The sequence below is a fragment of the Mus pahari genome, chromosome 4, assembly GCF_900095145.1.
Source record: "Mus pahari chromosome 4, PAHARI_EIJ_v1.1, whole genome shotgun sequence".
Classification (NCBI taxonomy): domain Eukaryota; kingdom Metazoa; phylum Chordata; class Mammalia; order Rodentia; family Muridae; genus Mus; species Mus pahari.
In genome coordinates, this window is record NC_034593.1 from 87824351 (window position 1) to 87850284 (window position 25934).

Consider the following 25934-nt stretch of genomic DNA (forward strand, 5'->3'; position numbering starts at 1 on the left):
CACAATGCTGCTGCGGACAAATGGTGGCCACCTGAGCCTAGGACTGTGCCAGTGGCTGACTTACTTGTGCTGAGTTTGCTGGTGAGTCTCTCTGTCAGCTGACCTCCCTGGGCTAGTTGCTCCCGGAAGCTCTGGCCCAGGTAGTAGTCAATGTCGTTGCTCCTTAGGAGGTCCTCAAAAGATTTTACGGTATCTTTTGCATGTTGGGTGAGAAGATAACATATCCCCCTCCCTTCTCGTATTTTTTGACGCAGATATGATAGTTCTCGGGCCTGATCCTGAATCAAGGAATCATATTTTCTAGTGCAGGAAAGAGAAGAGCGAGGAAGAATGAAAAACTGAATGATAAGTTACAGGAGCTCCTTAGAGTCGTCTGTGAGAACATACTTAAGGAGTTCCTGGCTCAGAATCCTATCTATCCATGGAAGGTGTTTAAAGTGAATTTCATGCCAAGAAGCTACTGCACCCAAACACTTAGAGGATGCCATTGTTCTTAGCTCCTCTAGAATGTTAACCTTATGCTCAAAACTAAACCATAAATCCTGTGAGAGTAAAGAAAACCCTAAATTTTACCTCTCATAGAGCTCCAATATAGGTGGACACAGTAGCACAGTAGCTACTCTATAAATATTTAGAATTTCTTAAATCCTAGGACCAAGGTTATTATCTACACAGGAAGGTCTGGAAGGTTCTGTCCCCGTGTTAACCTGGATAACACAATGGAGGCTCAGTTGAATCAAGTCAGCCCAGAGAATGATGAGAGATGGGAAAGCCGCTGTCTTGAGATGGTTTGTTACTTAGCAATCATCAGGACAGAGGATGCGCTGTATGTCTGATCAGTATTCTTCAGCATAAAGAATCGGTAATCGGGATAACTGAAGCTAGCACTGAGAGATATGGTGGACACTACTCTGAGCACTAGATGAGTGGTCAGTTAAGCCCGATAACTGGAGCTGGGTTCCCTTTTCTCTCCACTTCATAGGTAAGGCAACAGACTGGGAACTGTTGTGTGCTATGCACAGCTCCTAAGTTGCAGAAGTAGGACTTCAAGTTAGTGGTCTGGGACTAGTTTCACCACTACCCTATACCGCTTATACCATCGTCATGTTTTTAACATCTGTAACAGGACAGCCCAGAGATCTGCCACCATCATCCGATGTGGTGCTAGCTGTGCCTGTCCCCATGTTCCCTCAGCTCAACCACCATTTAGATAAGTCCCCTTCTGATGACTGCCCTGTTCCAAGTACAGACTTTGACATCACTCAAGCTGAAGGCCTGAACAGTCCCCTGCTTACCCAGGCCACGAGGCAGACCTCAACTCCTCGGCCAGCTTCCCCTCTAGTCCAGTTTTGGGGAGCTGGGCCTCCAGCTGGGATACTCGCTGAATGAGACTCTCTAGATCCTTCTTGGCCTGGAGCCCTGGAGGGTAAAAAGCCCCGGTGCCATCCGACAGCCACCCCTCGTCTTCATCAGTGACGCTGTGGGGTGAAGCCCCCTCAAGGGTCGCCACGGCTCTCAGCTTGCGGGGTCTCTCCAGACTGGATGAGTAGTCGCTTGTGGCAGACAGGGACCGGACCCGGCTCCTCAGGTTCTGGATGACCTTGTTGGCGTTCTGTAGCTGGGCTTTCAGGTCCCGGATGTCCTTCCTCAGGAGAGAGCTGTCGTCCGAAGTTCCGTGTGCCCGGAACTCCTCTTGCTTTCCCTGCGTGTTCTCCAAGGGCTTCTTTGCAGGTGGGCTGACCAAGACAGGGTCCAGATACCCCTGCTCAGAGCACAGCCCCTCCACGAGCACCACAGGCCTCAGGTTACCGTGTTCCTCACACTCTGAAAGAGACAGAAACATCTTGAAGAGAAGCTGGACATGTTGCTGTGGACGCTCTGTTGAGGTGGGGAGTGGACTGGTCACAGGACTAAGTACTGGGATAAAACCCGGAGCAGTGCTTTCTTTAGGTCTGGTTGTAGATAGGCATTGACATTGAGCATTTCTTACTAAACAGCCCTGTGAGCAAGATACAGTCACTTTTTAATCTTATTGGCTGGAGAACCCAAAATTCAGTGTCAGGACAGTAAGTGGACAGTGAGTCAGTCACAGACCATGTACACTGAAGACCCAGGGTTCAAACCTTCCAGTGACCTGTGTCCTTAACGCACAGGTCAGTCAGTGTCTCCTAAGTGAGATATTAACAAAGCTTCATTTGGGCTGGAGCGATGGCTCAGTGGTTCAAAGCACTGACTGCTCTCCCAGAGGTCCTGAGTTCAATCCCAGCAACCACATGGTGGCTCACAACATCTGTAATGGGATCCGGTGCCCTCTTCTCGTGTGTCTGAAGACAGTGACAGTGTACTCACATACATGAAATAAAGATTTATTAAAAAAGAAAAACAAAAAAACAAAGCCTCATGTATGTAAAATGACCACAAGGACTAAAGAACAAACTGCTTCTATGACATTTTCTGACAGTGCCTGATCTAAAACTATTGGGTTGAGACAGCATGGAAAACAGGCCTAGGAAAATATGACCATCAAAACAAGTCAGGATATTTATTGCCACAAGCTGGGCTAGAGAGGTAGCAGCCAGGATGACAGGAATCGTCAACGTTTTACTAGTAAAATGCTGGTCAGGGTGTTTTACTAGAATTCATTCACTGCCGTGAGTACCTAGTGAGCTAGATAGCTAGCTGCTTTATTGCCATTTTAGCAGATGGGGAACCTGAGGTGCAGAGAAGTTCATCAAAGAGGATTTGTGCTCAGCAGTCTGGTCTCCAGATCTCTGCTCCTAACTGCCTCTCTATACTGCCTCAGCTTCAATTCTGTAGGAACCATGTAGTTCCTAATACTCCTTTGTGAATACAATATTTAAAAAAAATTATTCTAAACTTACAGTTTAGATATACATGAAAGCTCATAGATCTTCTCTAATAAGTAGGCCTAGGTATTTTTTTAATATCAGATTGATTTTTTTTTTTTAACCAGCAGTGTGTCAGAAACTATAGAAGCTCAAACTGATGAGTTTTGAAGAATTTTCCAAATTTCCTGTCCTTTTGTGGTCCTGGATCTCCTGGCCCCAATTTCCCTGACCCCACTGCTCATCACGGGTGGGAGTGGCCTCAGACATCCAAATGCAGCGCATGACTCAGGGGAGAGAAGGCGGGCCCCACCCTGTGTACCCACCGGGACTCGTGGTCTCCTCCCGTTCAGCTTCATTCTCACTTCGGCCACAAGTCTCGTAGCCCAGGTCTTGAAGGTCCACTTGGATCTGCTTGCTGTCCTGCTTCACCAGGGATTCACCTGTGTTCAGAGACAGTGGCCGCTGTAGGGTATCTGGACATCCACATGTCCCCTCAACCTCAGTGGCACACTCCCTGGCCAACAAGTCAGAGGAGGACCTGGAGGTCTTTTGGACCCCAGTCCAAAGAAGATAAAGCCTGTCACGGCTAGTTGGCACGCTCCCCACAGGGGTGAACCTGCGCTTGCCCACGCTCCCCACAGGGGTGAACCTGCGCTCGCTTGCCCACGCAGAGGCTCTCTTCTGAAAACAGAAGCTTAGTTGAAGACAGACGTGGGCAAGTCCGGAACTGCATGCTACCATGTCAGAAAGCCCCAGTAAAACCATTAGGCCCCTTATCCACAAGGTCTTTAGTTTCAATGGAGCTGAAGTGATGAATAGTCCCAAGACATCTGGTCCTGCCCTGTCCAATAAGGTAAGCACTATATAAAATGGACCAAAATTAGACTTCCTAAGTTCATATGCCCAGTGTCTCATCACATGGAGATCCTATCAGCTCCTGACAGCCCGGAGGTCAGCAAGCCCAGATGTTAGTCTGTTTTGTTCCTATATTTTCCCTGTGGCTTTAAAGATGTGTTTATTTTTAATTTATGTGTAATGAGTGCTTTGCCTACATGTACCTATGTGTACCATGATCATGCCTGGTACCCTCGGAGGCCAGAAGAGAATGTTGGATGCCCCGAACTGTAGTTACCAGGGGTTGTGAGACACCTTGGGGGTGTTGGGAACTAAACCGAGGTCCTCCGAAGAACAACTAGTGCTCTTAAACCCAGAGACATCTCTGGTCCCTTCACTGTAACATTAAAACCTTGTTTTCTTCCTTTATCCTTTATATCCATTTATCTACAGATTGGAGTAAAGTATTCACCACCACAAATCTAAGACTGTGTATCATGGCTGAAGTGTTCATAGGTTGGGGTTGAAAGAATGTGAGAAACCGGCGACTTTATGAACAGAGGACGCGGAGGTGACGGTGAGCTGGTGACACTCACTGAATGCGGCTCTGCACTTCTCCAGCTGGTTTGCCTGGGCGAACACAGTGGCTTCTGAGATGAGCAGCTTCTCCTGGAGATCTTGGTATCGTTGTCTGCACTGAGCCAGCTGGGAACGCAGGTGTTGGGTGGAGCCGGGGAGGCTAAATTCTGGCTGATGTCCAGAGTCTTGGGCCTGGGACTTGTTCTCCAGCTGCAAAAAGACCCAATCAAAGATCAGGACAGTCTGAGGTTACCCTCTATGTGGTGACAGTGACGCCTATGTCTCAGTGCTGTGAACTGCGTGCATCCGTGTGTTTACCACAGCAGTTCTGCCATTTGGTAGTTCTCAGTGACAATCCAGTCAGAAGCAGCTTGTAATAAACACTTACCCAAACTCTTGAAAGAAAGAGTTGGAAATCCCCACTCCACCCTCTCCGCGTCCCCATCCCCAGGGCCCTCTCAGAAGCCTCTGAGTTCTCCATCTCACTGAATGTAAGGCAAAGCTCCTTCCCTCGGAAGGATATCAGTGACCTCGCACATGACACACACCATTCTGGAACTGTGGGGGAGACAGCAGTGGTAAGAAGATAGCGTTGCACACCAATGTTCAGGCTCCATCAAGAACCAAAACACTCCATCAGCAGGATAGTTGTATGTAATGAAAAGCCACAGTGGCTAGGCAATGGTGGCACACACCTTTACTTCGAGCACTTGGGAGGCAGAGATGGGCAGATCTCTGAGTTTGAGACCAGCCTGGTCTACAGAGCTACACAGAGAAACCCTATCTTGGGGAAGGGGGGGAGAAAGAAAGAAAAAGAAAGGAAAGGAAAAGCATTATCCTGGCTCATTGAGTGCCAGGAGGGCAGACATCAGTTTATAATTGCCATTGCAGTCTGTAACCTGGAATTAAATGCTCAGGCACGCATGAGATAGCGTGGAACCTTTCTGATGCTGAATGGGTGCCTCTGATGACTGAGCCCTGCTAGCCCCTGATATTCCCTAACCCACACAGAACAATTTAACTGAAATCCCCAGTCTTCCTTTGAGTCTCTAGCCTCACCCCTGCCCACACCTACTTGGTAGCTATCCACTGAGCGGGCTGCCCCGAGCAGGAGGCTCTGGGGTCTGGAGCCAGGCCTTGCGGTGGTTGTATTCTTCTGCTCTTGGTGCTGGTTCTTCCCCGAGGAAGGCAGACCCGTGTTCATTCTGTCCACCTCCCTGGCCAGGCGCATGAGGAGCTCTGGCATCTCTTTACTGTTCCCTTCCGAGCTTCTCAGGACCAGCTGTTCTTTGAGGAGGTTGATGATGTTGTAGGCACTCTTGAGTTTCCCCTGGACTTTCCTGAACTCAGCCTGAAGGCTGTTCTCATTCAGACCCCCTTTGGCGACCACAGTCTCCAGCATCACCTCGCCCTTCTCCTTGTCCTCCTCGACCTCCCATCCATCAGACATTGCTTCTCCCATCTGCTCCTTCAGCTCTGCATTCTCAAGGCAAAGGCTCAGCATGGTGTTCCTGTGAGAGACACACAATGAGGGGTCAGGTGTGTGGGGGTCTGCAGCTCTTCAAAGACCTTTCCACCCACATCTTAGTCCGTGAAACACCCAGAGCCACTCTAGTACATAATTGAACCTCAGAGACCTGTAATGAGCCCTCAGTTGATACATGAGAAGATCCAGTGAGTGTGGAAAAATGGCCTCACCCCACATGCTTCCATAGCCATTTGATGGCAGCATTACTAAAGGATTGTAAATCAGACCCCTAGTCTATTTGCCTTTATTTAGCAATATAGTTTCACATGCGTAGTGACCTCTAGAATATACAAGCAAACTTACAATATTAAGGGGTTGTTGTTGTTGTTGTTGTTGTTCTTTGTTTTTGTTTTGAGACAGGGTTTCTCTGTGTAGTCCTGGAACTCACTCTGTAGACCAGGCTGGCCTCAAACTCAGAGATCCACCTGCCTCTGTCTCCCAAGTGCTGGGATTAAAGGCGTGCACCACCACCGCCCAGCTGTTGTTGTTGTTGTTTTTAAGAAAATAGATCCTGCCTATGACAAATTTTTTTCCTGGATTCATCATTGCCTTAGTTATCACTGGTTTTAAATTACTTAGTGATAAATTGGAGATCAGCAATACAAATAAATAATATTAATCAGAACTGAAACAAAATGTAACTACTTAATTATTTGCTATATTTCTAGTCCATACAGTAGGAGATGACCTTCCAGAGGGCAGATATTGCATTTTTCCTATTTATCCTGTGCTTCTGGGACCATCAGACATGCCTGGCACATAAAACATCTGTATTTCCTGAAATAATAAAACTGACTAAACTGTGAATGCTGAGCTAGAACACACACCACACACACACACACACACACACACACACACACGCACACACAGAGAGAGAGAGAGAGAGAGAGAGACAGACAGACAGACAGACAGACTATTTAGAGCTACAGCCTAAAGAATCAGTACTTGGGTATGCACCTAGATTTCTCAGAATTCTAGTCTTGGAGTTTCAAGCAGAAATTGTTAGGTGTGGATTTCTGGGAGAAATTAATGGGATGTAGAACTGAAATTTCAAAAGAGAAAAAGGTATAGGTCCACTGCCAAAATTGGCATGCAGGAGGGAGAAAAAAGGAGCATGTATAGAAAAGAATATTTAGATACTCTTACATATTTACATTTTGGGGTGAAGCCTGATGTTTTCACACTATAATTGGCTTAAAGTTTAACACTGGACTGAGTGATTAAGAATGAGTGGAGGCTTTAAACAATTCAGATTTTCAGGTTAATAGCTCCATGGAAAAATGAAAATAACCTGCAAGGGTATCTATAGATATAGGCATATATAGAATTAAGGGATACCCTGCTCCATGACATCACAGCTAACTCCACACACATAGATGCCTAAGGAAAACTTACATTTTAACTTAGATAAAACTTAAAGAAAGAATTATTAGGATAAGTCAACATAAAAGAACTGATGTCTAGAATGTCAACAGATTTAATAATAAGTGGTGCATGTGTGTTGCATGTGAGTGCCTGTGTGTGTACCCATGTGGAGCCTGGAGGTTGACATCTGGTATCTTCCTCTATTGACCCATTTTTTTGTTTCCATATCGTTTTTTAGACAGGTCATCATATTGAAACTCTACAGTATCAATGTGTTTTTCAACATTAAAAGAAAAAATTTCCTTACAGCCGAAGTAGCCAATTGATAGGTACTTACCATTTTTATAATTTTCATGAAATGGCAAAGATTACTCACTGAGGGCTGCATGGCTGCTGTGGAAAGGACATCGTGACACAGTTCCTATTCCTGGGCCAGAGCCAGCAGGGTGTGGGCCTCCACCAGTGTTGACAGTTGCTGGGTGTGAGGCTTGTTTGTATAATACATAATCTACTTTCTGTTCCTCCTTCAGGAGATGTTGTCTCTCTAAGGCTAATGACTCCATGATAATTAGAAGCACCATGAGTCAAATAAGGTAAGGCTGTGTCTAGTGTCCTTAGAAAAATGGTAAATGGTAAATGCTGTGGCCTTCAGGACAGCCCTCAAGGCTGGGGGAAAGAACTGAAAACATAAGTTCAAGAATGTATAATTTTTTTCAACTATGCAAAATATAAGGATGCAGCATGAATTATATGAGGAGTTTCACGGATCTAAAAGAAAAGAGGCAGCTGCTCTCTGAGCCAGCTTGTCAGAACGATATTCAGGAAGGAGATAAAGAGATTTGAGGAGTGGGGATTGCAGGGCGATATCCCACCCAGCTAGGTATATTGTTTGTGCTTACAAAGACTGGCAGATTCCTGAGTTTAAGGTTAGCCTGAGACAGAGTAAGTTTAGGTCCAGGCGTGGTGCAAATGGTGATCTCAGAACAACATCCCACCCAGCTTGCTTATTGCTTGTGCTTACAAAGGCAGGCAGATCTCTGAATTCATTTGCCATTAAAAAATGTACTTGCAGTCTTCTAAGAACCAAGGTGCTAAAGTCATAAGTGCTGATTCATGGGATATTCAAAAGGGAACCTGGAGTAAGTGTAAATAAAAGACTGGGCTTTGGTCTGTAAGAAGAGCCACCCAGAGAGAACTGCTTGGAGAGCAAATACAGCTTTTTAGAAGTTTTCTACTAGAATTTCTGATTTTTGCTGAAAAACCCAAGAATTTTGTCTAGCAAGTTTTCTAACTTTGGTTAAAGAAAAACCCATGAGCTATCCAGAGAGCTTTCAGGATTTTTTCTAGCAAGCGAGGTGTCTCAGGAGAAAACTGCCTTAGAGCTGTCTCAAGAAGGAAGCTATCCTGAACAGACTACCAAGAGCTGTCTAGCGAGCCATCCTGAGCATGCTTCAGAGCTGTCTGTCAGCTTGTGCCCTCGACTGGCTTCCAGTTGTTCTGTTGTCACTTCTAAACACACCTTCCTTAGAGCCCCAACCAAGCTGAGGCTGGTCCTTAGTAGTTATTAAAGTTGTAATTCCACGATTCAATGTTTATTTTACTATTGGGAGGGAATTTAGTGAAAATAGTCAGGGTTGTATAAATCCTCCTCTGAGGAGTTCCTTTTTCATATCCCATAAATTAAAAAGGTCCACCCAGAAATTAGGCCACAAACCACTTGCTAAACTACTTGGCTTTAACAGTTGATCTGCCTGTCTGAGTTGCTTTAAAGCTAAAGGTTGCAGCACCCATTTAGTGCCTCAAAGTGACACAACTGGAGGCTAGGGAAAGCAGCCTTTGTTCTATTTCAGTGGGAATTTCCAGGCTGTAAGTTGAAGCCTTGTGGAGCAAAGAGGAGGGGGACTTATCTCTGCCCTTTGTTCTCAGTACGGGTACAACTTTCAGAGCTTATGTTCACATGATAAAATGATCACTACAAGTTTGCACATAAATTCAGGTTGTAAATTGAATAAGGTTATACCAGAGAATGCCTAAATGCATATACACTAGGAGTAATTATCTCACTTAATTTTCACCATTTGTTACTAGATTACAGGGTCATGGAAAGTTTAAGGCTGTAACTAAGCCATCCTTGAAGTTTTGTTTAGATAAACCCAGTCAATTATTTTATCTCCTGTGGGGTATATCCTCTTTATGACCTTTGGTTAATTGTTTTTGTAACCTTCTTGGAATGTGCCCTAAGTTTTAGAAGTCTGTTATAATTTCAGAAGCAATTAAGTAGTTCTGTTATAAAAGGAACTTGAATGGCTTTTGTCTCCTGTTGCCATTCTGAACAATGGTAACCCTTGCATGCTAGATGTTTCTGCAGAATAAACATTCTTTGTCTTTGCATACTATCTAAGTTGGGGTCTTCTTTCGGTGATTTTCAGACCCTTGTACCTCCTCATAGGCTCTTCTGGTTCTGTATACAGCAGTGAAGCTTCTTCTTGGTTAGATGACTATTGGTCCTGATCCAGAAGGCTGCACCCATACATCTAAGGTAGATTCTGTCTATTCATATACATTTGGACAGTAATAGTGAGCTTTATTATACTGAATTAAGTCCAGACTGCTTTGGTAAGAAAAGCTACTAACACTATCTAATACTATTAACTTTCTCTAAAGAGCATATGGAATCATGAAGGCATGGAGCCTGTGATGTGGATGACCCTGGTGCAGCACCAATGCCTTGGGTGCAGAGAGGCAAGTTCTTGGCTGTAGTAGCTCATGGTCTGGGGTAAAGTTGGGACATACCTGATGTGGGACACAGAGGAGAATCCTGCTTCCTCAATTTGAGCCTTTAGCTCCTTGAGTTCTGCCTCGGCTTTTCTCTTCTCCTCTAAGTGCTGGTGGATTTCAGCCCTCAGGTGGAGCATTTCCTCCTGAAGACACCTGTTACTGTCATCTCCTACTGGGGAAGGGGGCTGAAGACATATGTTCTGGGTCTCCATGGTTGCCAGGCTTTTCTCCAAAGCCACCTTGATGAGCTGAAAGAGAATCAAGGTTTAAAGAAGTTAGGCCACTGGAGTTCACCCAAGATCACAAGAAAGGGCATCTTCTAATGGAAACAAAAGACAAAACTAAATGGTCTCCTGTTTAATGTAGTCATAAGGGCCCTGGGTTTGGCCTGGGAAGCAAGGATACAAATCGTGAGTAGGAAGGATTTGTTGTTGGACAAAGAAGAGAATCCAGAGATGGTTAGATGCACACATGCACACACACACACACACACACACACACACACACACACGGAATGCAAACAAATGGGGGTTAACTTGGTCTAGCAGATGCCAATACTGCAGTGCTACTCTGCACAGGGGGTGGAGTCCCTGATAGTCTGTCTCTATGTCAAAGTGCTTTACTGACCCTTGAGCAAGGGCACCTTGACTGTGAAGATCATGGCCCAAGATGCCAGGGCTCAGTGGCTAAGCCCCTGTCTATGACTCCAAAGAGAAGATGAAGACTCAGGGCTCTAAGGAGGCAGCCAGCAATTAATCCCAGAATTAAGGTCATGGGGCTACGGGCAGGGCAAAGCAAGGCCAAGTCTACCAACAGCAGAAGAATCACACTGAGGGGTTGAAGGAAGCCACCCTACTGAGCACCCAGTTTTCCTTTTCCATTATTGCCCTTGTGCCAATGCTGTCCGCTAAATTCTCTCTGTAAGTCTAAGCATGAGAGAAGAAAACAAAGTAGAAAAATTCACAGTGCTTTCCTTCTTAAGGATTCTCTTGACATCATTCAGAAATGTTTCATTTAAAACTGACCTTAGGGTGCTTTTCCCCAAGTGGGAAGTTGTGAGTATTTAGACTTTCTTGTCATACATGTGGGACTTATCTATAGCTGATCCCTACACAAAAAAGGATATTAATACAACTCAAAATCTGGGTGTGGTAACCTATGTAGTGTGTGGCTATTTTAATGTAAGGATTTCCTCCTCACTCCCTTTTTTTTTTTTTGCCTTATATTGGCCTCAATTTCACTAGTACCCCAGGCTGTCCTAGAACTTCTGACTCTCCTAGCTCGTCCTCCCAAATGCTAGGTTTACAAGCAGGTGCCGCAGCACAGTTCTCAACAGTATGTCCCATACTTCCCAGTCACTCTGGCTTCTCTTTCCTCTCAGTGGCACTGTTTGGAAGTTATACTCAATTTCAGGCCAATTTTGACTCCTACTCTCTACTGCCCCCACTGTAATTTCTGTTTTCTTTTATCTCTTTTAATATTGTGAGTCATGTTTGTCACTTATAAATTTATTCTGGTTATACAGACTCATATCCCACTTAACAAAAACCATTAAAATAGTTAATGTGCATCTCTATAAGTCACGTAGTGGTCACCTGACTAAAGATGATTCATATAATTAATTATGTTTTACGCAGTCATTTAGGTCATTAACATATTGAACAGAATAGGGCCAGGGCAAAGTGTTTGGGTCAAAGATTGATAGAGCAGCTTAGGTGGCCCCAGAGCTGTTGACTTTTACTAGTCCTCTTACCAAAGCTAGGTCACACTTATGCTGCAGGTTTCTGATAGCAATCATACATAGCGTAAGTGTAATGCTGTCTAGTACCACTGCAACTGAAATTGTCAAGTGCTGTGCTGCCATGTAGAAGAGAGTCATAGACATAGCTACAGGCATTCAATCTCATCTGTGCTTTCTGAGTCAAGTTGTGAATAGACCACAGACAATCTCCCTCTCTAAGACTGCTGCCAAGTGCATTCAGCTGATGCCATCTCTACATGAACCACCCATCATTTGTAAAAAAATAAATAAATAAAAGGATTAGGTACTGGGCAGGACACTTTTGAAGGCTTATTACCATAACCTTCACTTAACTTTGTGACGTGCTGAGAGTCATGGCCCATGCCGGTAATTACAGAACTTGGGAGGCTGAAACAGGAGGACTGGAAGCCAGGCTAGCCTGGGCTACATAGTAAGGCCATTTCAAAGGCTCCCCAAATAGTGATTAGGTAGGCAAAAATAAATAAGTAAACTTTGTAATCTTGCCGCTCTATATAAAGTATTTGCAATGAACATAACAAAAATTACCATTAGACTTGAACAGGGACAAAATAATCACTCTTTTCTTAACATTATGTTTAAAAATAGTGTCCAGCTTTAATGAGGCCTATCCATTAATAAAATACTTTCCTGTGTATGTATTTTATTGATTTCAGCATCTTGTTTTCTTTCAAAGGAAAACATTTTGGCTTATAAAATATGGATGGATGTCAGATAGACCTTAAGGTTCATCTGGTATGATTTCTCATTTTAAAATAAGGAAATAAATCATTGCAAATGATTTATAGACCCAGAGGTGTCCAGCATTATGATATGGCAATATGGCATATTATAATCTACACATTTGCAGGGCAGCATTCATAGCTATTCTAGGGCATATGGGACCACAGGCTGAACACATCTGGCGAGATCCGGTCCCTGTCCAGCCTCGTGTGAGTTTTCACATGGGCATGTGAAAGAAAATTTTTTGTTTGTTTGTTTGTTTTACTAACTTTATAATTTAAATATAAATTTATGAAAACTGAATTGGGATCTAGACGCTTAGTTAACTTTTACCACTTATGGAAAGCGAGTGTTACCATACTTTTTCTCAAGTGAAACTCGGTGTATGTGATACTAGTGTGACACTTCTGGGTCCAATTTTAAATCATTATCTTCTTAGCAGTTTTTCATACCCCTAGCCATTGCTTCTCTGGAATTTAACCTTTTTGAATGTTTTATAGACCTACTTCAGATCTGCGCTTTTGCTTGAATGGATTAGCATGACTTTCACCTTCTCGCTTCATATTTCTCACAGAGAAGGTCAATTTTCAGACAATATTAAAGGTATTAGGAAGCCATCATTTTTCAAATCAGTGTTGCTCATCATTAGGAAAATAAAAAGTTCTACTACAAGGAGTGATCACCTCATGTGTATCAGAATGTTGATGCATATATTTTAAGAAAGACACTATGCAGGAGGTCCTGGGCTCTTTCCTCAGAAACACACACACACAAGATAAGGAGAAAAGAGTAAGAAAGAGCACTCATTCATTATTAGGACGGTAAAAAACTAGACAGAACTGCTCTGAGGTCCAGGATCTCTACTTTCGGGTATACTTCCAAAGGAGCTGAATCAGCATGTGAATTGACATGGGCATGCCCTTCCCAACACTATTCACAAATGCTACACATGGAGCCAACCTGGGTGTCTATGAATGCATGAGCAAAGAAAAAATGCATGAGTCTGAAAAAAGAGGGGATATCCGGTTATTCGCTTAAACCTGGAGAACATTAGGCTGTTGCAGTAATTTCTTACCCCAATAAGCCCATATAAAAAACACACAACTCTGCGATAATTTCTAACCCCAAATAAAAACCACACAACCCAGTTATTATACTTATAAGCTATATGCCTAGATTGGGTAAATCTGTCATTATACTAACGTATTCCCCAGTTATGAGACCCCTTGTTACTTGCAGCTTCTCCAGTCCATGTGGTTCCTTATTGGCTTCCTCCATCCTCTTTTCTCTTCTCTCTTCTCTAAGACTTTTTGCTCCACCTTTCCCTTCCACTGCCCCATCACAGGCTCTAACCTTTATTTGACCAGTTAGAATGGGGAGAAGGTTCACATGAAATCACCTGAGTACCTGATTGAGCCCTTGTCTTGGGCAGTCCCTCTTGAGGAGGCAGAATTAACATAAGAATACAAACAGCACTTGGGCAACCCACAACATTAGGCTATGTGAAATAAAGCTGCACACAGAAACACAGAAAACAAATGCTACCCCTTCTTCCTTACATGACTTATGTGTGGGATCTAACACAGCTGAGCCAACTGAATGAAGTACAAAGAGGAGTGGTTGGTGGGGGCCAGAGTTCTATTTTCCTCAAATAAAATTCAGTGTGTGTGACAATAATGTAACTCCTCTGGGTCTAATTTTAAATTATAATCCTCTACAACATATGGGGAGGAGGATACAGTGGGGACTTGAAAAGTCACAAGGCTTCACCCAGATAGAGGAATGGACTTTGATATTGATTGTTCAACATGGTAACCATAGTTATCATTAAGTATAAAGGGGACTAAGTAAATTTCAAATATCTCATCATAAAAAACTAAAAGTAGATGAGGTATGGTTGTATTGATTAACTTGGCTTTATTATTTCACTATATATGTGTATATCAAATCATCACATTGTACTCTGTATCTAATTATGATTTTATGATAAAATATTACTACTTTAAAATAACTTTTCTGAAAGAAAAGGTGGTTTAGTTTCCTGTCTTCTTTGCACGTAGACTTGACTACTGATAAGTGTTTTTCTGCATTGCAAATGTTCAAATGGTCAGCAATGGCTGACTGCTCTCCAGTGTCCTTTGTGGCATCTCCTAGGCACTTATTATAGATTTTACATCTTTTTTGAGACTGTAATTTTGTGAGCAATGGGAAGATGACCATCGTGGCCATGCTTTCTGAGGTAACCGACTTCCTAGAAATGAGGAAAGAAACTAGGCTTTCTTTGATTCTTGCCCAGGAACACAGAGCCAACTGTATTTGTTAGGGAAAGTGTGTAAAGCTAAGCTAAGAGGGAGTCTGGAACCAACAATAAAGTTTATCTCCCAAGGGTACAAGAGGAAGAATTCAGACGTTAATCTTAAAAGGACCATTTCCCCGGAAACAAGCAAGCAAATCTTTAGAATCTGGACACACGGTAGTTATGGCAAAGCAAGCTTTATTTAATTGTTAACAGGAGAGTCACAACTCAAACCCCACAAAAGATGAACTGAACTCACAAGCTGCTTCATATACAATGTCATACACCAGGGATCTTCCTATTCAAAGCTGGAAATCGGTTTTCAAGAAAAGGTGATAGGAAGAAAACGGTGCTTACCCAAAGATTCCTCATCCAGAGGGTATACTTGTCTATCAAGAATAAAGCCCTGATCTGAAGGTTTGCTAACTTACAATTACACGGAGCACTTCCTATGCCAAGTACTAAGGCAAGCACTGTGATGTGCCAGAGTAAACTCCAGGGTGGGTTAGAAGGTACTGACCTTCTCAAAGTAGAGTCTGGTCATCTTGGTGTGAGGCTACAGGAAAAAGACTGGGGAAGAAATGGCTTCACAAACCAGTTTGCCTTCAAGACTTGCAGCAGCAGGAATAGTTCGAGCATAGCAGTCCAAATCTGATGGTCATTACATCAGCGTCTTCTGTTTATTTAATCTGATGCTATTCCTGCCCCACAGCTAGTATAACCATTGTGTCTGGCCAACACCCCAATCAGTTGGAGTAGACTTCTGTTCGACCTGCATATTCTCTCCCCCAAAGGTCCTTGATGAAATCGGGGAGGGAGGGGCAGAGACATCTGTGCACCCAGGCAGTGGTTTTTGTAATTAAAACTGTAGCATATTAGTCAGTGAGGAGGACTCAGAAGAAGCAAACGCAAAAGAGCAGCTAATGCAAAAACATTCAAGGGAAAAGTAAAGGGCTGTCGTGGCTACAGCAACAGGAAGGAGAGCTTGATAGAAAGTAAAGAAACTCATGATGAAGTCTGGTATCCCAGACTCACTCAGGTCCTCAGGAGACCCAAACGATGCCAGATCCTATTCAGTTAGGGTCTGTGCGCACTTGGCTTCTTCTTGTCAGTTTAACGGATGTTCTTTGTCTCACACAGAAAATGTACAGGCAGACCCACAAGCCTCATTTTCCCTGCGAGTGTTTCTGGTAGCCCCAAGGAAGATAGCATTAGGAAAGTCCAGTTTCTTTCTAGCGGTGGTCCTCTATCATTGCAAAAACTTAAGAGCCACAGGCATTTAGATGTGACTGTTAATTGTCACCAGGCAAGGGAGAGACACTCAGTTCCAATGATCACTAAAGGTGACTTAAGCTCTGAGATCTCGGACATTCAGTCTTGGCCTCGAGACCTTACACTTTCTCTGGGGGTGGATCCGTGCCAAATTCTGAGTCTTGGCAGGCCTGGCTATTGGGTAGCGTGTCAGAATGCAGAGCAAAGCTCTCTTCTACTTCACTGAGAAAGATCGCTGCCGTGGAGGCTTTCCAATCCTCTGGGAGTTTCTCAGCCAGCACAGCTCGAGGCCTTCCTGGTCCCCAGACAGCCCTTCAATGCCTCCCTGTCTTCTGTCTTTTGTCTTTCGCTCACAAAAGCCAAAGAGGGGAAGCATCCATTGTCTCACAAGTAAATTCTTCTGAAGCTAAAGCTATAGACAGTAAATAGGGACAGAGGTGGGCAGGGAAGGATAAGAGCAGAAATAAGAAATAGGGGGAGTGAAAACAAACATACTGAACAGAGAAAGAGCGAGGGGGAACAGGGAGCAGAGAGGGGGAGTGGGTTACATAAAAGATGTCCTCACTCCCAGCACGGTGCACGGAGGCTGAAGGTGAGAATCAGATCGGAGACTGCGCCTTCCACCCTGGAAACCCTCACACCTGACACCGACTTACTTGCTGGTGGCTGGTGTGTGCAGCCTCCTCCTCAATGCTGTCGGTGAACTCCGTGCTTGTATCTTCAGTCTCATCGCCTGCAGTGGCACCTGGAAGAGAGTCGAGAAGAGAAAGGTGACTCCTTCACAGATGGCTCCCAGACGGCAGGTACAGTTACACACTTTGCCGTCTACCTCTGATTTCTTCCGTTCTTCATACTCTTGGCCCTTCGGTGGAAGGAAATACAGAACCAAGCCTTCTCCTATGTCAACATTACTCTCTTTCTAATACTAAGGCCAAACCTCAAAACAAACTGACTTTGACTACACTACACTACACTTCGGAAACCTTTAGAGTGGCTATTCCCCTCCCCTATTTCAATGAATTCTTCTCCACTCTGCTTACAGAGTAATATCCTCTTAACATGGCCAGACATTACTAACCTTTCTCCCACCACTGACTGCTGAGCAGGGAGGGCCCTTGTTTCCTGAGATGGGAGCAGTCCCTCTCCTCTCACACTCTTCCACTGTTGGGATGGTGTGTGTGTGTGTGTGTGTGTGTGTGTGTGTGTGTGTGGGGTGTGTGTGTGTGTGTGTGTGTGTGTGTGTGTGTGTGTGTGTGGTGTGTGTGTGTGTGTGTGTGTGTGTGTACATAGGGTGACGAAAGGAAGTCATCTCTGGGGTTCTGTGTCTCACAGAGGTCCAGATCAGGATGTGAGGCACAGGGTGACCCAGGGTCTTTCTAATTCCCTCCTCTAACCGCCCCTCCTCCACAGCATTCACACCCCCTCTATCAGTGCTAACATCCTTTGCCCGGAAGATTCTCTGCACTGTTCTGCTCAAATGCTATAGAGTCTCATTCTTTCATTGTCCAGTGATCTGCCTGTCACCCTAGAGCACAAGCACCTGTATCCTGCTGCAAGGAACAAGAAGCTGCAGTTAGAGGTCTGGGCAAAGGTCCAGGCTGGTGCTGGGCAAGACAAACTTCACTGAGGATGGCGTTGTTCTGTATCTGCACTGCTAGGAGAGAAGACTGTGGTCAGGAGCTCATATTTAAATGGCCACATATGGCTAGTGGCTACAATATAGGATGCTACAAACATGTAGCATTTATTCCTTTTAGAATTGATTATAATAAAAGATCATCAATGAAATTCTATATTAAGAACTGTGATCCACATTGCTGATTTTCTTTCCCCCCTCAGAACATCAAAGAATATCTATTGTGATACTTTTGTATCTCATGGAGTCTGCCAAGTTAGGAAACATTAAGATCTAAATCTGTCCCACCTCAGCAACCAACCTGTTAAAAATTCTCTTTTATCTACTGAGAGACCTGGAGCTCAAAGAGACTCTGTGGTTAGTCTAAGGTTAAAAAGCTGGTTCTGGTAAGATTTGGGTTAGTCAATCAAGTGTCTGGTCTCAGGATAGCAAACCTGAGTTCCTTATAGTGGCAAACCTGATTGCTTCTTCCGTGACCAAAGACCTCCATCTTGAGCTCAGATACTCAGAGATGAAATGTGGATACAAAGGATGCCATTAACGACTTCTGTATACCAAGCAGAAAGTGGACATCTCACATCTACCTTCCAGTTCTTAGTGCCTGCACGTCTGTGCAAGTGTACTTGTACTGGCTTGCTCATTTTCATCAACGGACTAAGAGGTAAGTGATAAGTGTGCTGTTCTAAGAGCTTAAGGCCCCCAGGCCTCACTGTGAGTCCTGCTATACTCTCACGGGAGAACAGGATTCTAACCAGTAAAACCAGGAGGCAGCTTTATCACTCAGCATCTTTAGAGACCCACTGCACCCAGTATACAGCGAGATTTTCGAGCTACTCCCTTCAATGGCAGAATCAGCTCCCAGGGTCCTGGTAAGTAGAGGTGAATGAACATCTTCCCTAAGCCTGAGCTGCTTTGGAAACCCACTACAACCTGAATGCCAAGTCAATGATGACATCTGTATCACACTTATTTTAAGAAAGTGAGTCCCTGTCCAACGGTAGACATATTTCTCCCCCTGCAAAGAAAATGAACTTTCCCACTCAGTGAGAGATCTGGAAAGCAATTATGCTCCTTGCTTTCCTTTTGAGCTAGACAGTGACTCTGAGAGGCAAGACAGCTCTGTGAGACCAGCATTCCCATGTCCCTCTTGCTGGCCTGTGCTATCTGCTCTGTGCTAAGTCCCTGTCCCTTAGTCATCCTGCAGTAGGTCCTAGGAGGAAGGTGGGGGCACTTTTAGCTGCTAGAGCCACATTTTGACTATTCTTCTTTAAACCAGTAGGATGGGACAGGGTGCCTTGTTTTTGGCTTCTTCAGAAATTAGATTCAGATAAAAGGAAAATATGCCTGGGGCTGGAGAGATGGCTCAGTGGTTAAGAGCACTGGATGCTCTTCCAGAGGTCCTGAGTTCAAATCCCAGCAACCACATGGTGGCTCACAACCAACTGTAATGGGATCTGATGCCTTCTTTTGGTAGGTCATTCATATACATGAAATCTTTTTTAAAAAAGAAAAAGAAAAAAGAAAAAAGAAAAATATGCCCACTTAGGCCAACCCTCTACTACACGGCAACTTTGTTTCTCTCTCCCTTAGTGGAGCTTACTGGTTACTTTGCTCTTCTGCTGAAACCAGAAATACTGAAAATGTGTTTGAGAATAAAGCCAAAACCCAAAAGAAAATAGAGTAAGTCTGTTGTCTCACACAAGGTCCTACTTAGCAGTGGTCATTAGACATCCCTCTTTCTGCAATGATTTCACTTTTTTAAAATGGAAGAAATGCTCTAGGGCTGCCATGTGGCTCAACGTTAGAGTCCTTGCCTAGTGAAGGCCTTGGTTTGGTGCCCACCACCATGCCAAACCAGGCCTGGTGGCACACACCCATCACCCCAGTACTTGGGAGGTGGAAGCAGGAACATCAGGCGGTGAAGGACTTCCTCAGCTTTATAGTTTGAGGCCAGTGAGACCCTGCCCTCACTGACCCTTCTAAGAAAAAGACAAAAGAATGTTTTATAAAGGAATCCTGTTCCCAAGCTTTTTACGAGGCAACTGAAGACATCTTTCTTAACTATCCCGGGATAGTTTAACTTTTTAGTTTAAGTGGAAGAGGTCAGCAGTTTCAGAACTGACCGTCTGCTCATTTTTGATAACGTGTGAGATTCTCTGAGAGCTAATGGCTTGCCTATTTCTAATAACCGTGCTTCTCTGAGATGACACTTTTGCCCATACATGTGAGTGAAATCCCATCACTCTTGTCTCCAAGCCGTTGGTGGATGTTCTCAGTGCTGCTTAGACATTCCTAGGCCCCGAAGCACACGGAGTGGAGGTGATGCCACACTCTTCATGCGTACTTATTTGTTTTCTAGCAGCAATATGATTTTACAAAGTACGCAGAAATAAAACAAGGCTCTTAAAGGCAATGCTTCCAGTGTTACTGAAAGTTTACGCAGTCTGCAAACACAAGATATTCTCATCAATGAGGCAGAAACTCACACTTTTGTGGTATTTTTAAATTGAAGATGGCACGGTGATTAAGAATGTGCCAGACCATCTGCTGGAATCTGCTTTTGCCTCTAGTTATGTGACTTTAATTAGGGTTAGAAGTTACTATCTGTTCCAGGCAGCTGTTGTGAACTTCAAACTACTGCAGACTTCAAAGGGTTTGTGGATGCTGTGTGCTTAGAGCAGTGCTTGGCACACTGTGTAACCACCGGGTCTTACCCTTAAACAGTAGCCTTTTGCTATTGCTGGTGAACTGGAGAGGCTGCGAGGCTAGCAAGGCTGGAGGCCACAGAACCTAACTCAACCTAGGCAGCAAGGCCCAGCTGTAGCCCTGATGTTACTGATTTTGCCTGCATGCCTTTTTTTTTTTTTTCTGAATTATTGCTTCATAGAACACGTGGGAAAGCCCAGGCTGTCAGGGATATAGTGTGATCCCTTTTGAAAAGCTGCCGTCATCACCATCGTCAAATTAGAACTGCCGTGAAATGCCACTACACATGAATAAGCTTCATAGGAAAATGTATGCACTTTCCTTTAATTATTAGTCATGTGAAAACTGGGTAGGGTCAAGGCATTCTCCCCAAATTCCACTCTGTGGTCATTATTTTCCTTATTTATAATGGAACAGTAAGAAGTGATACTTTCCCACAGTAACTTCAAACTTGTGGGTTCATGTGTGACTTATTTTGAAAATGAATTTGAAGAGTTGAGGCTCACAGTGAGGGTCAAGTGTATGGGTCAACTCTTTCCCTGAGGAGCCTGCACAGTGTTCCCTGCCACCTCACTTCTGTTCCCAGTCACTCTGCCATGTGCTCTTTATCGGAACACTCACATTTTCACATCACGAACCAAGTCTTGCTGGCTCAATATCATGATGCTGCATGTGAATCAAAGATAAAAATTCTCTACAACGCTGCAGTTTCTCCTGCATCCATTCCCTTCAGCACTGTATTGATGTCAGGATTCTTTACAGTTCTCCTTAGCTTCTGCTGAAACTCTTTTTTCTTTCTTTTTCTCTATTCTTTCTTTCTCTTTTTCTTCCTTTCCTTTCCTTTCCTTTCCTTTCCTTTCCTTTCCTTTCCTTTCCTTTCCTTTCCTTCCTCCCTTCTTTCTTTCTCTTCTTTCCTTTCCCTTCCTTCCTTCCTTCCTTCCTTTTTCTTTCTTTCCTTTTCTTTCTTCTTTCTTTCTTTCTTTCTTTCTTTCTTTCTTTCTTTCTTTCTTTCTTTCTTTCATAGATGCTGACCTTGGAAATTAAGTAGCAGAGCCCTTATCAGCAGCCTAGCCTCTTTATAATGCACCTCTGTCTTCCAAATGAGTGTTTCCTAAGAGGGCTGTCCACTGTGAATATTACGAAGAAGCTGTGTTAAATGACTGAAAAGCAAATTATAATCAAATGGCTGTCCAGGGTACAGAATCTCAATAGGACTTTCGTGTCTACTTTTCTAACAGGTTGTTTATTCAATGTCTCCCCTAACTTAAATTACCAGGACATGTATAGATGAGGGCTGTCCTGATCAGAAGACATGCCCACAGTCTCTGTCCTATAAAGTGACTATCCTGTCAAGGAATTCTCCATTTGTGGTGTCTTTTTCTGTTTTTCAAGGAACAGAAGAAGCATGTTCTTGGAGGGACACTAAGAGATGGCGCCACCCACTAAAGCAACTGTGGCCCTCAAATCGGCCTGCATTTACTACCTCTCTTCAGCAGGGAGAATGAGAACAGATTTTTAAGGTTTAACAAGTCCATTTCACTGCTGCAGAAAAGCACAATGCTGGTTGTTTGTTTGTTTGTCTTCCTTTCTTGAGAGAAAGTGTTTCCTCTTCTTTAAACAAACATGCATGCGTGGGGTCTGGTTCTGACTTGAAATTTTAGTACAATGATCAATAGACTGACTCCTATATAGGAAAAGAAGAAAAAAAAAAGATAAGAGCTTTCTATCTTTTTCACAAATCTTTAAGAACGAAACCAGATAGCTTCTGTTGGCCTTTGACACTTTTATTGGATCAGTAACAAGTTTTGGTGTGTCTCAACTAAACTGGCTGATATCCTAATATACATCTAGCACAGGCTCCACAGCACAGCTATTTACAGTTTACTAGCACAGTTACATGAAGAATGGGCTTTGAGTGAGTAAGCTTAACCTGGTGAGGAAAGTCCTGGAAATAACTTAGTGCCAAGTCTCCTGATCATGTGTCATGTCCTTCTTCATTTGAAGTTGTCAATTCTGTCTTCTCAACAGCCCCCAGAACGTCATGTGATAAGTGAATAACACTGCTTTTCATTGAAATGCATGGCCTAGAGAACACGCCTGTCTCCATGTATGTGCTCCTAAAGCTCTTAGTTGCGCAGGGAATCTCAGCTGCACAAAGCAGGTACACTCGTAGCCACTAACAGCAAGTTTACCCATCTCTGTCAAGGCCTAGGGAACAGGGCTCATGTGTCTAGCACTCCTACTTCCTTGGACTACCTTAGAGCAAACATTTTGCGATACTGTTGGACATTCTTTTTATTTTCCAGTTTTAGCATAAGAAGGGCAATATAATAAAGACTTTAATTTCTGGAATTTGATTTTAAACAATGAGAAAGGAAAAAACAAGTATATCATTTTGTAAGTTGAGCTATTTTTACCTGAAATCTGGTAAGACCTTGGCTATGTAGTTTTTGTTTCCCTACCATTTCTCACTCTCTGCTGCTGATAAATGCTAAGTTTTATTTGGAAAACTCATCCTGGCTTGTGTGATTATATAGAAAAAACTAAGGACTTACCTTCTGTCAGTCAGTGTTCAGGGGGCATACAGGTCATGTGTTCATTTTCTAATTATAATGAAACGCTTTAATTTAAACCATTGTTGCAAATGGCATTAGAGCGACTTCAGTTCATAAGCCAAAATGTAGTAAGATCTGAAACTCTGACCCTAGAGAAGCCATTGCCACGTTCAACCTACTCATGCATCTTTCGTTTCTGTTACTGGATTGCCATAGATGGACTTTACATTTCCAGATGTTTTCTTTTCTCTAGAGTATAAGTGGGTCTAGACTACCAAAAGGAGAAGAAGAGTTTGCTGAGCTTCAACTGAAGAGAAATGAGGAAATGCATGCTTGCATCTTTAAACAGGAACACTAACTCCATTTGTTCTGTGACAGTACTCAAGTTACAAGATGGCTTTCCTAGCATCATAGAAAGTCGGTACCCCTTTCCTGCAGGCCACTGATAGTGAACCTGCTAAATACAACTAAGACCCTTGTTGAAGAGATGGCTGAGGTGTTTGGGGAGTTCTGAATGTGACTCCTAAGAAAGATCATGAAAGTAGAGAATTCTCACAGGAGGTTTCTGAGTAGGTGGGTCTAGTTTTCAGAACCGTGGCATTCAAAGGAATGTCTGAGCAACGGGATCAGAATTTTGCAGTGACAGCTTGAGAAAACAAACTTGGCTTAATAGTCAGGCACTTCAGACAGCTAATCAAATGTTACTTCTGAGAAGGAAGCAGGTGTCAGTGCAGTGTGACCTGAGGCTTCTCTTCCTGATCATGAGACTCCAGATCTAGTGTGCAGATTAGAAGGGAGAGAGCTGAATTTTCTCAAACTATTTTCATGCTCTGATCCCAGCTCTCACTACCTGGATACTGAACTAGGAGCACAAACAGTGGTAGGACTTTATGCATCTCCTCCTCAGAAGCCCTGCATATGTAAACTGTAATCCAATCTACCAAACCCTTTTAAGGAGACTCTTTCTGAAGAAGGTAGGATCCTACATGGATTTTGATTTCCTTTATCCTTAAGAGGTTTCCTTCTGCAGACCATATAGCTGAAACTGCTTCAAACTATAAACAAGAATGATGCGCTTTCCCTATGATTAGCAGCACTAAAAGTTTGCTGCTGTCTGTACCTGAACAAAGGGATGTGGGTATGGATGAGGCAGAAGTGGGCGAAATGAAAAGCAAGCATGCATCATGCCAAAGCAGAGGAGGACACATTAAAATAGGCCTGTTCCTTTCCAGAGGTTATAACTTGGCTAAGTTGCTAAAACTGGGATGTCAGAAAGATATTGAATACTAGAAGCCCACCAACAATTGGATTTCAACCTTCAGTAGAGGATTTAAGCTCAGTACAGCACTTGCCTAGCATGCACAAAGTTCTGGGTTAAATCCCCCCAAATCAGATGCACAGCAACAAAAGGAGAGAGTTTAGAGAAAGCATGTCAAAAGGACTTACATTTTGTTCCTTAATGAATCTACTTATAAGCCATTTTTAACCCAATAGTTCTACAAACTAGACTTATCTACTTGACCCTTTATAACCATTACACTGCAGATATTTCCCACTATTTATAAGGAAATATGAGACAAATGAAATCTATCAATAATGGATTTTTAAATTAAAGTTCTATGGTTCTAATTAAACAAAGGCTAAGGGAAAAATCTACTTCATTATTTTTCTTTCAAGAAATTTCTTATTGGAGCACAAACTTCTATAAGAACTTGATGCTTTAAAACTAAGTTTATTTTATTGTAATATTAAAAAATCCAAACAAAGGCAGACAAATTCAGCTAACATAGTCCACATTCCTACAGAGAAATGAAGATTATAGCATGCTAAATCCAATTATATGATATGAATGACGTGTAATCATAGTACCATCTACCTGTGGCTCACGCAGTACAATTCATCAGAACTGTGTTCGGTAGCTAGGTGTCAAATTATTGCACAAACTTGTGGGCCTAGCACATTCCCCCCAGGTAGCAAGGTCTCCACCCTCATTCTAGCATCATGTCCAGAAAGTCAGTACCAGATTTTATAGTCACATTTACGGAATCAATAACAAACTCTTAATTTACTTGTCTATCAACCTACTCTTGTTAGAGGTTGGCAGTTGCACTAATTATTAACCTTCATTATTATAATCACTGTGACCCCTTAGAACCCTAGAGATACCTAGAGTTGAAACTTAATAGCAGCTTTGCAGAACTTTGTTGTCTATTGGTAAAGTTGAGTAAACACATTTCCTAATTGACTTGTAATGACTAACAGACTGGTCTTTAATTGTTTGACATGTCTTTAGCTCAACTCTATTATGCTCTTCCTTGTTAGTCACATAAGGTTTGTTCAGACAGGCCTTAGAGTATCTTAGAATGGGGTTACTAAGAACACTGGATGGCTCTGCTTCTACATCTATCTTGTTTTTGTTTTTGTTTTTTTGTTTTTTTCCAGACAGGGTTTCTCTGTGTAGCCCTGGCTGTCCTGGAACTCACTCTGTAGACCAGGCTGGCCTCGAACTCAGAAATCTGCCTGCCTCTGCCTCCCGAATCTTCTATCTTTAATATTAAATAATTCCTTCCCCCCCTAAAGGTTGTAAAACTGTAATAGCACATCCATTATAAGGAAGGCCATGGCTATCAATCTTTGTGAATTTCTTCATCATAAGATTTCAAGTGCTTCTCTGGTAGAATATTTTCTTCCTGTCCACTTCAAGCTGATGGATACACATCAGTTAAAGACACAGCTGATGTTACAGAATCTTGAATAGAATTTAGAACACATGCCATGTCAACACATAGATGTTTGCCATGTCAGAAGAAGAAGGAGGAAGAGGAGGAGGAGGAGGAGGAGGAGGAGGAGGAGGAGGAAGAAGAAGAAGAAGAAGAAGAAGAAGAAGAAGAAGAAGAAGAAGAAGAAGAAGAAGAAGAAGAAGAAATAAGGAAAGCTCTGTCTAGCTTAGGAAGGGGGATCAGTCTTTCTCCGGGTGCTGGAAAGCCTGAATTATGTTACCTCATACCCTTCAGCAGTAGGAAAGGTTCTGGT

At 43.2% G+C, this 25934-nt stretch overlaps 1 protein-coding gene across 20 annotated transcripts in view; it reads right to left on the reverse strand.

The window, feature by feature from the left end:
- The window catches only part of LOC110320361 (myomegalin), a 196246-nt gene that overhangs the window by 22001 nt on the left and 148311 nt on the right, over positions 1–25934 (reverse strand). For all 20 annotated transcript variants that reach the window (XR_003843679.1, XR_003843680.1, XM_021196322.2 and 17 more), the window contains 7 exons: positions 16661–16749; positions 9949–10181; positions 5338–5773; positions 4280–4472; positions 3173–3289; positions 1296–1824; positions 65–300 (listed from right to left, as the gene is read on the reverse strand). Coding sequence is in view for 18 of the 20 variants with exons in the window: in XM_021196322.2 (XP_021051981.1) it covers positions 65–300; positions 1296–1824; positions 3173–3289; positions 4280–4472; positions 5338–5773; positions 9949–10181; positions 16661–16749 (1833 nt within the window). In the remaining 2 variants the exon portion in view is untranslated. The remainder of the gene's footprint in view (positions 1–64; positions 301–1295; positions 1825–3172; positions 3290–4279; positions 4473–5337; positions 5774–9948; positions 10182–16660; positions 16750–25934) is intronic.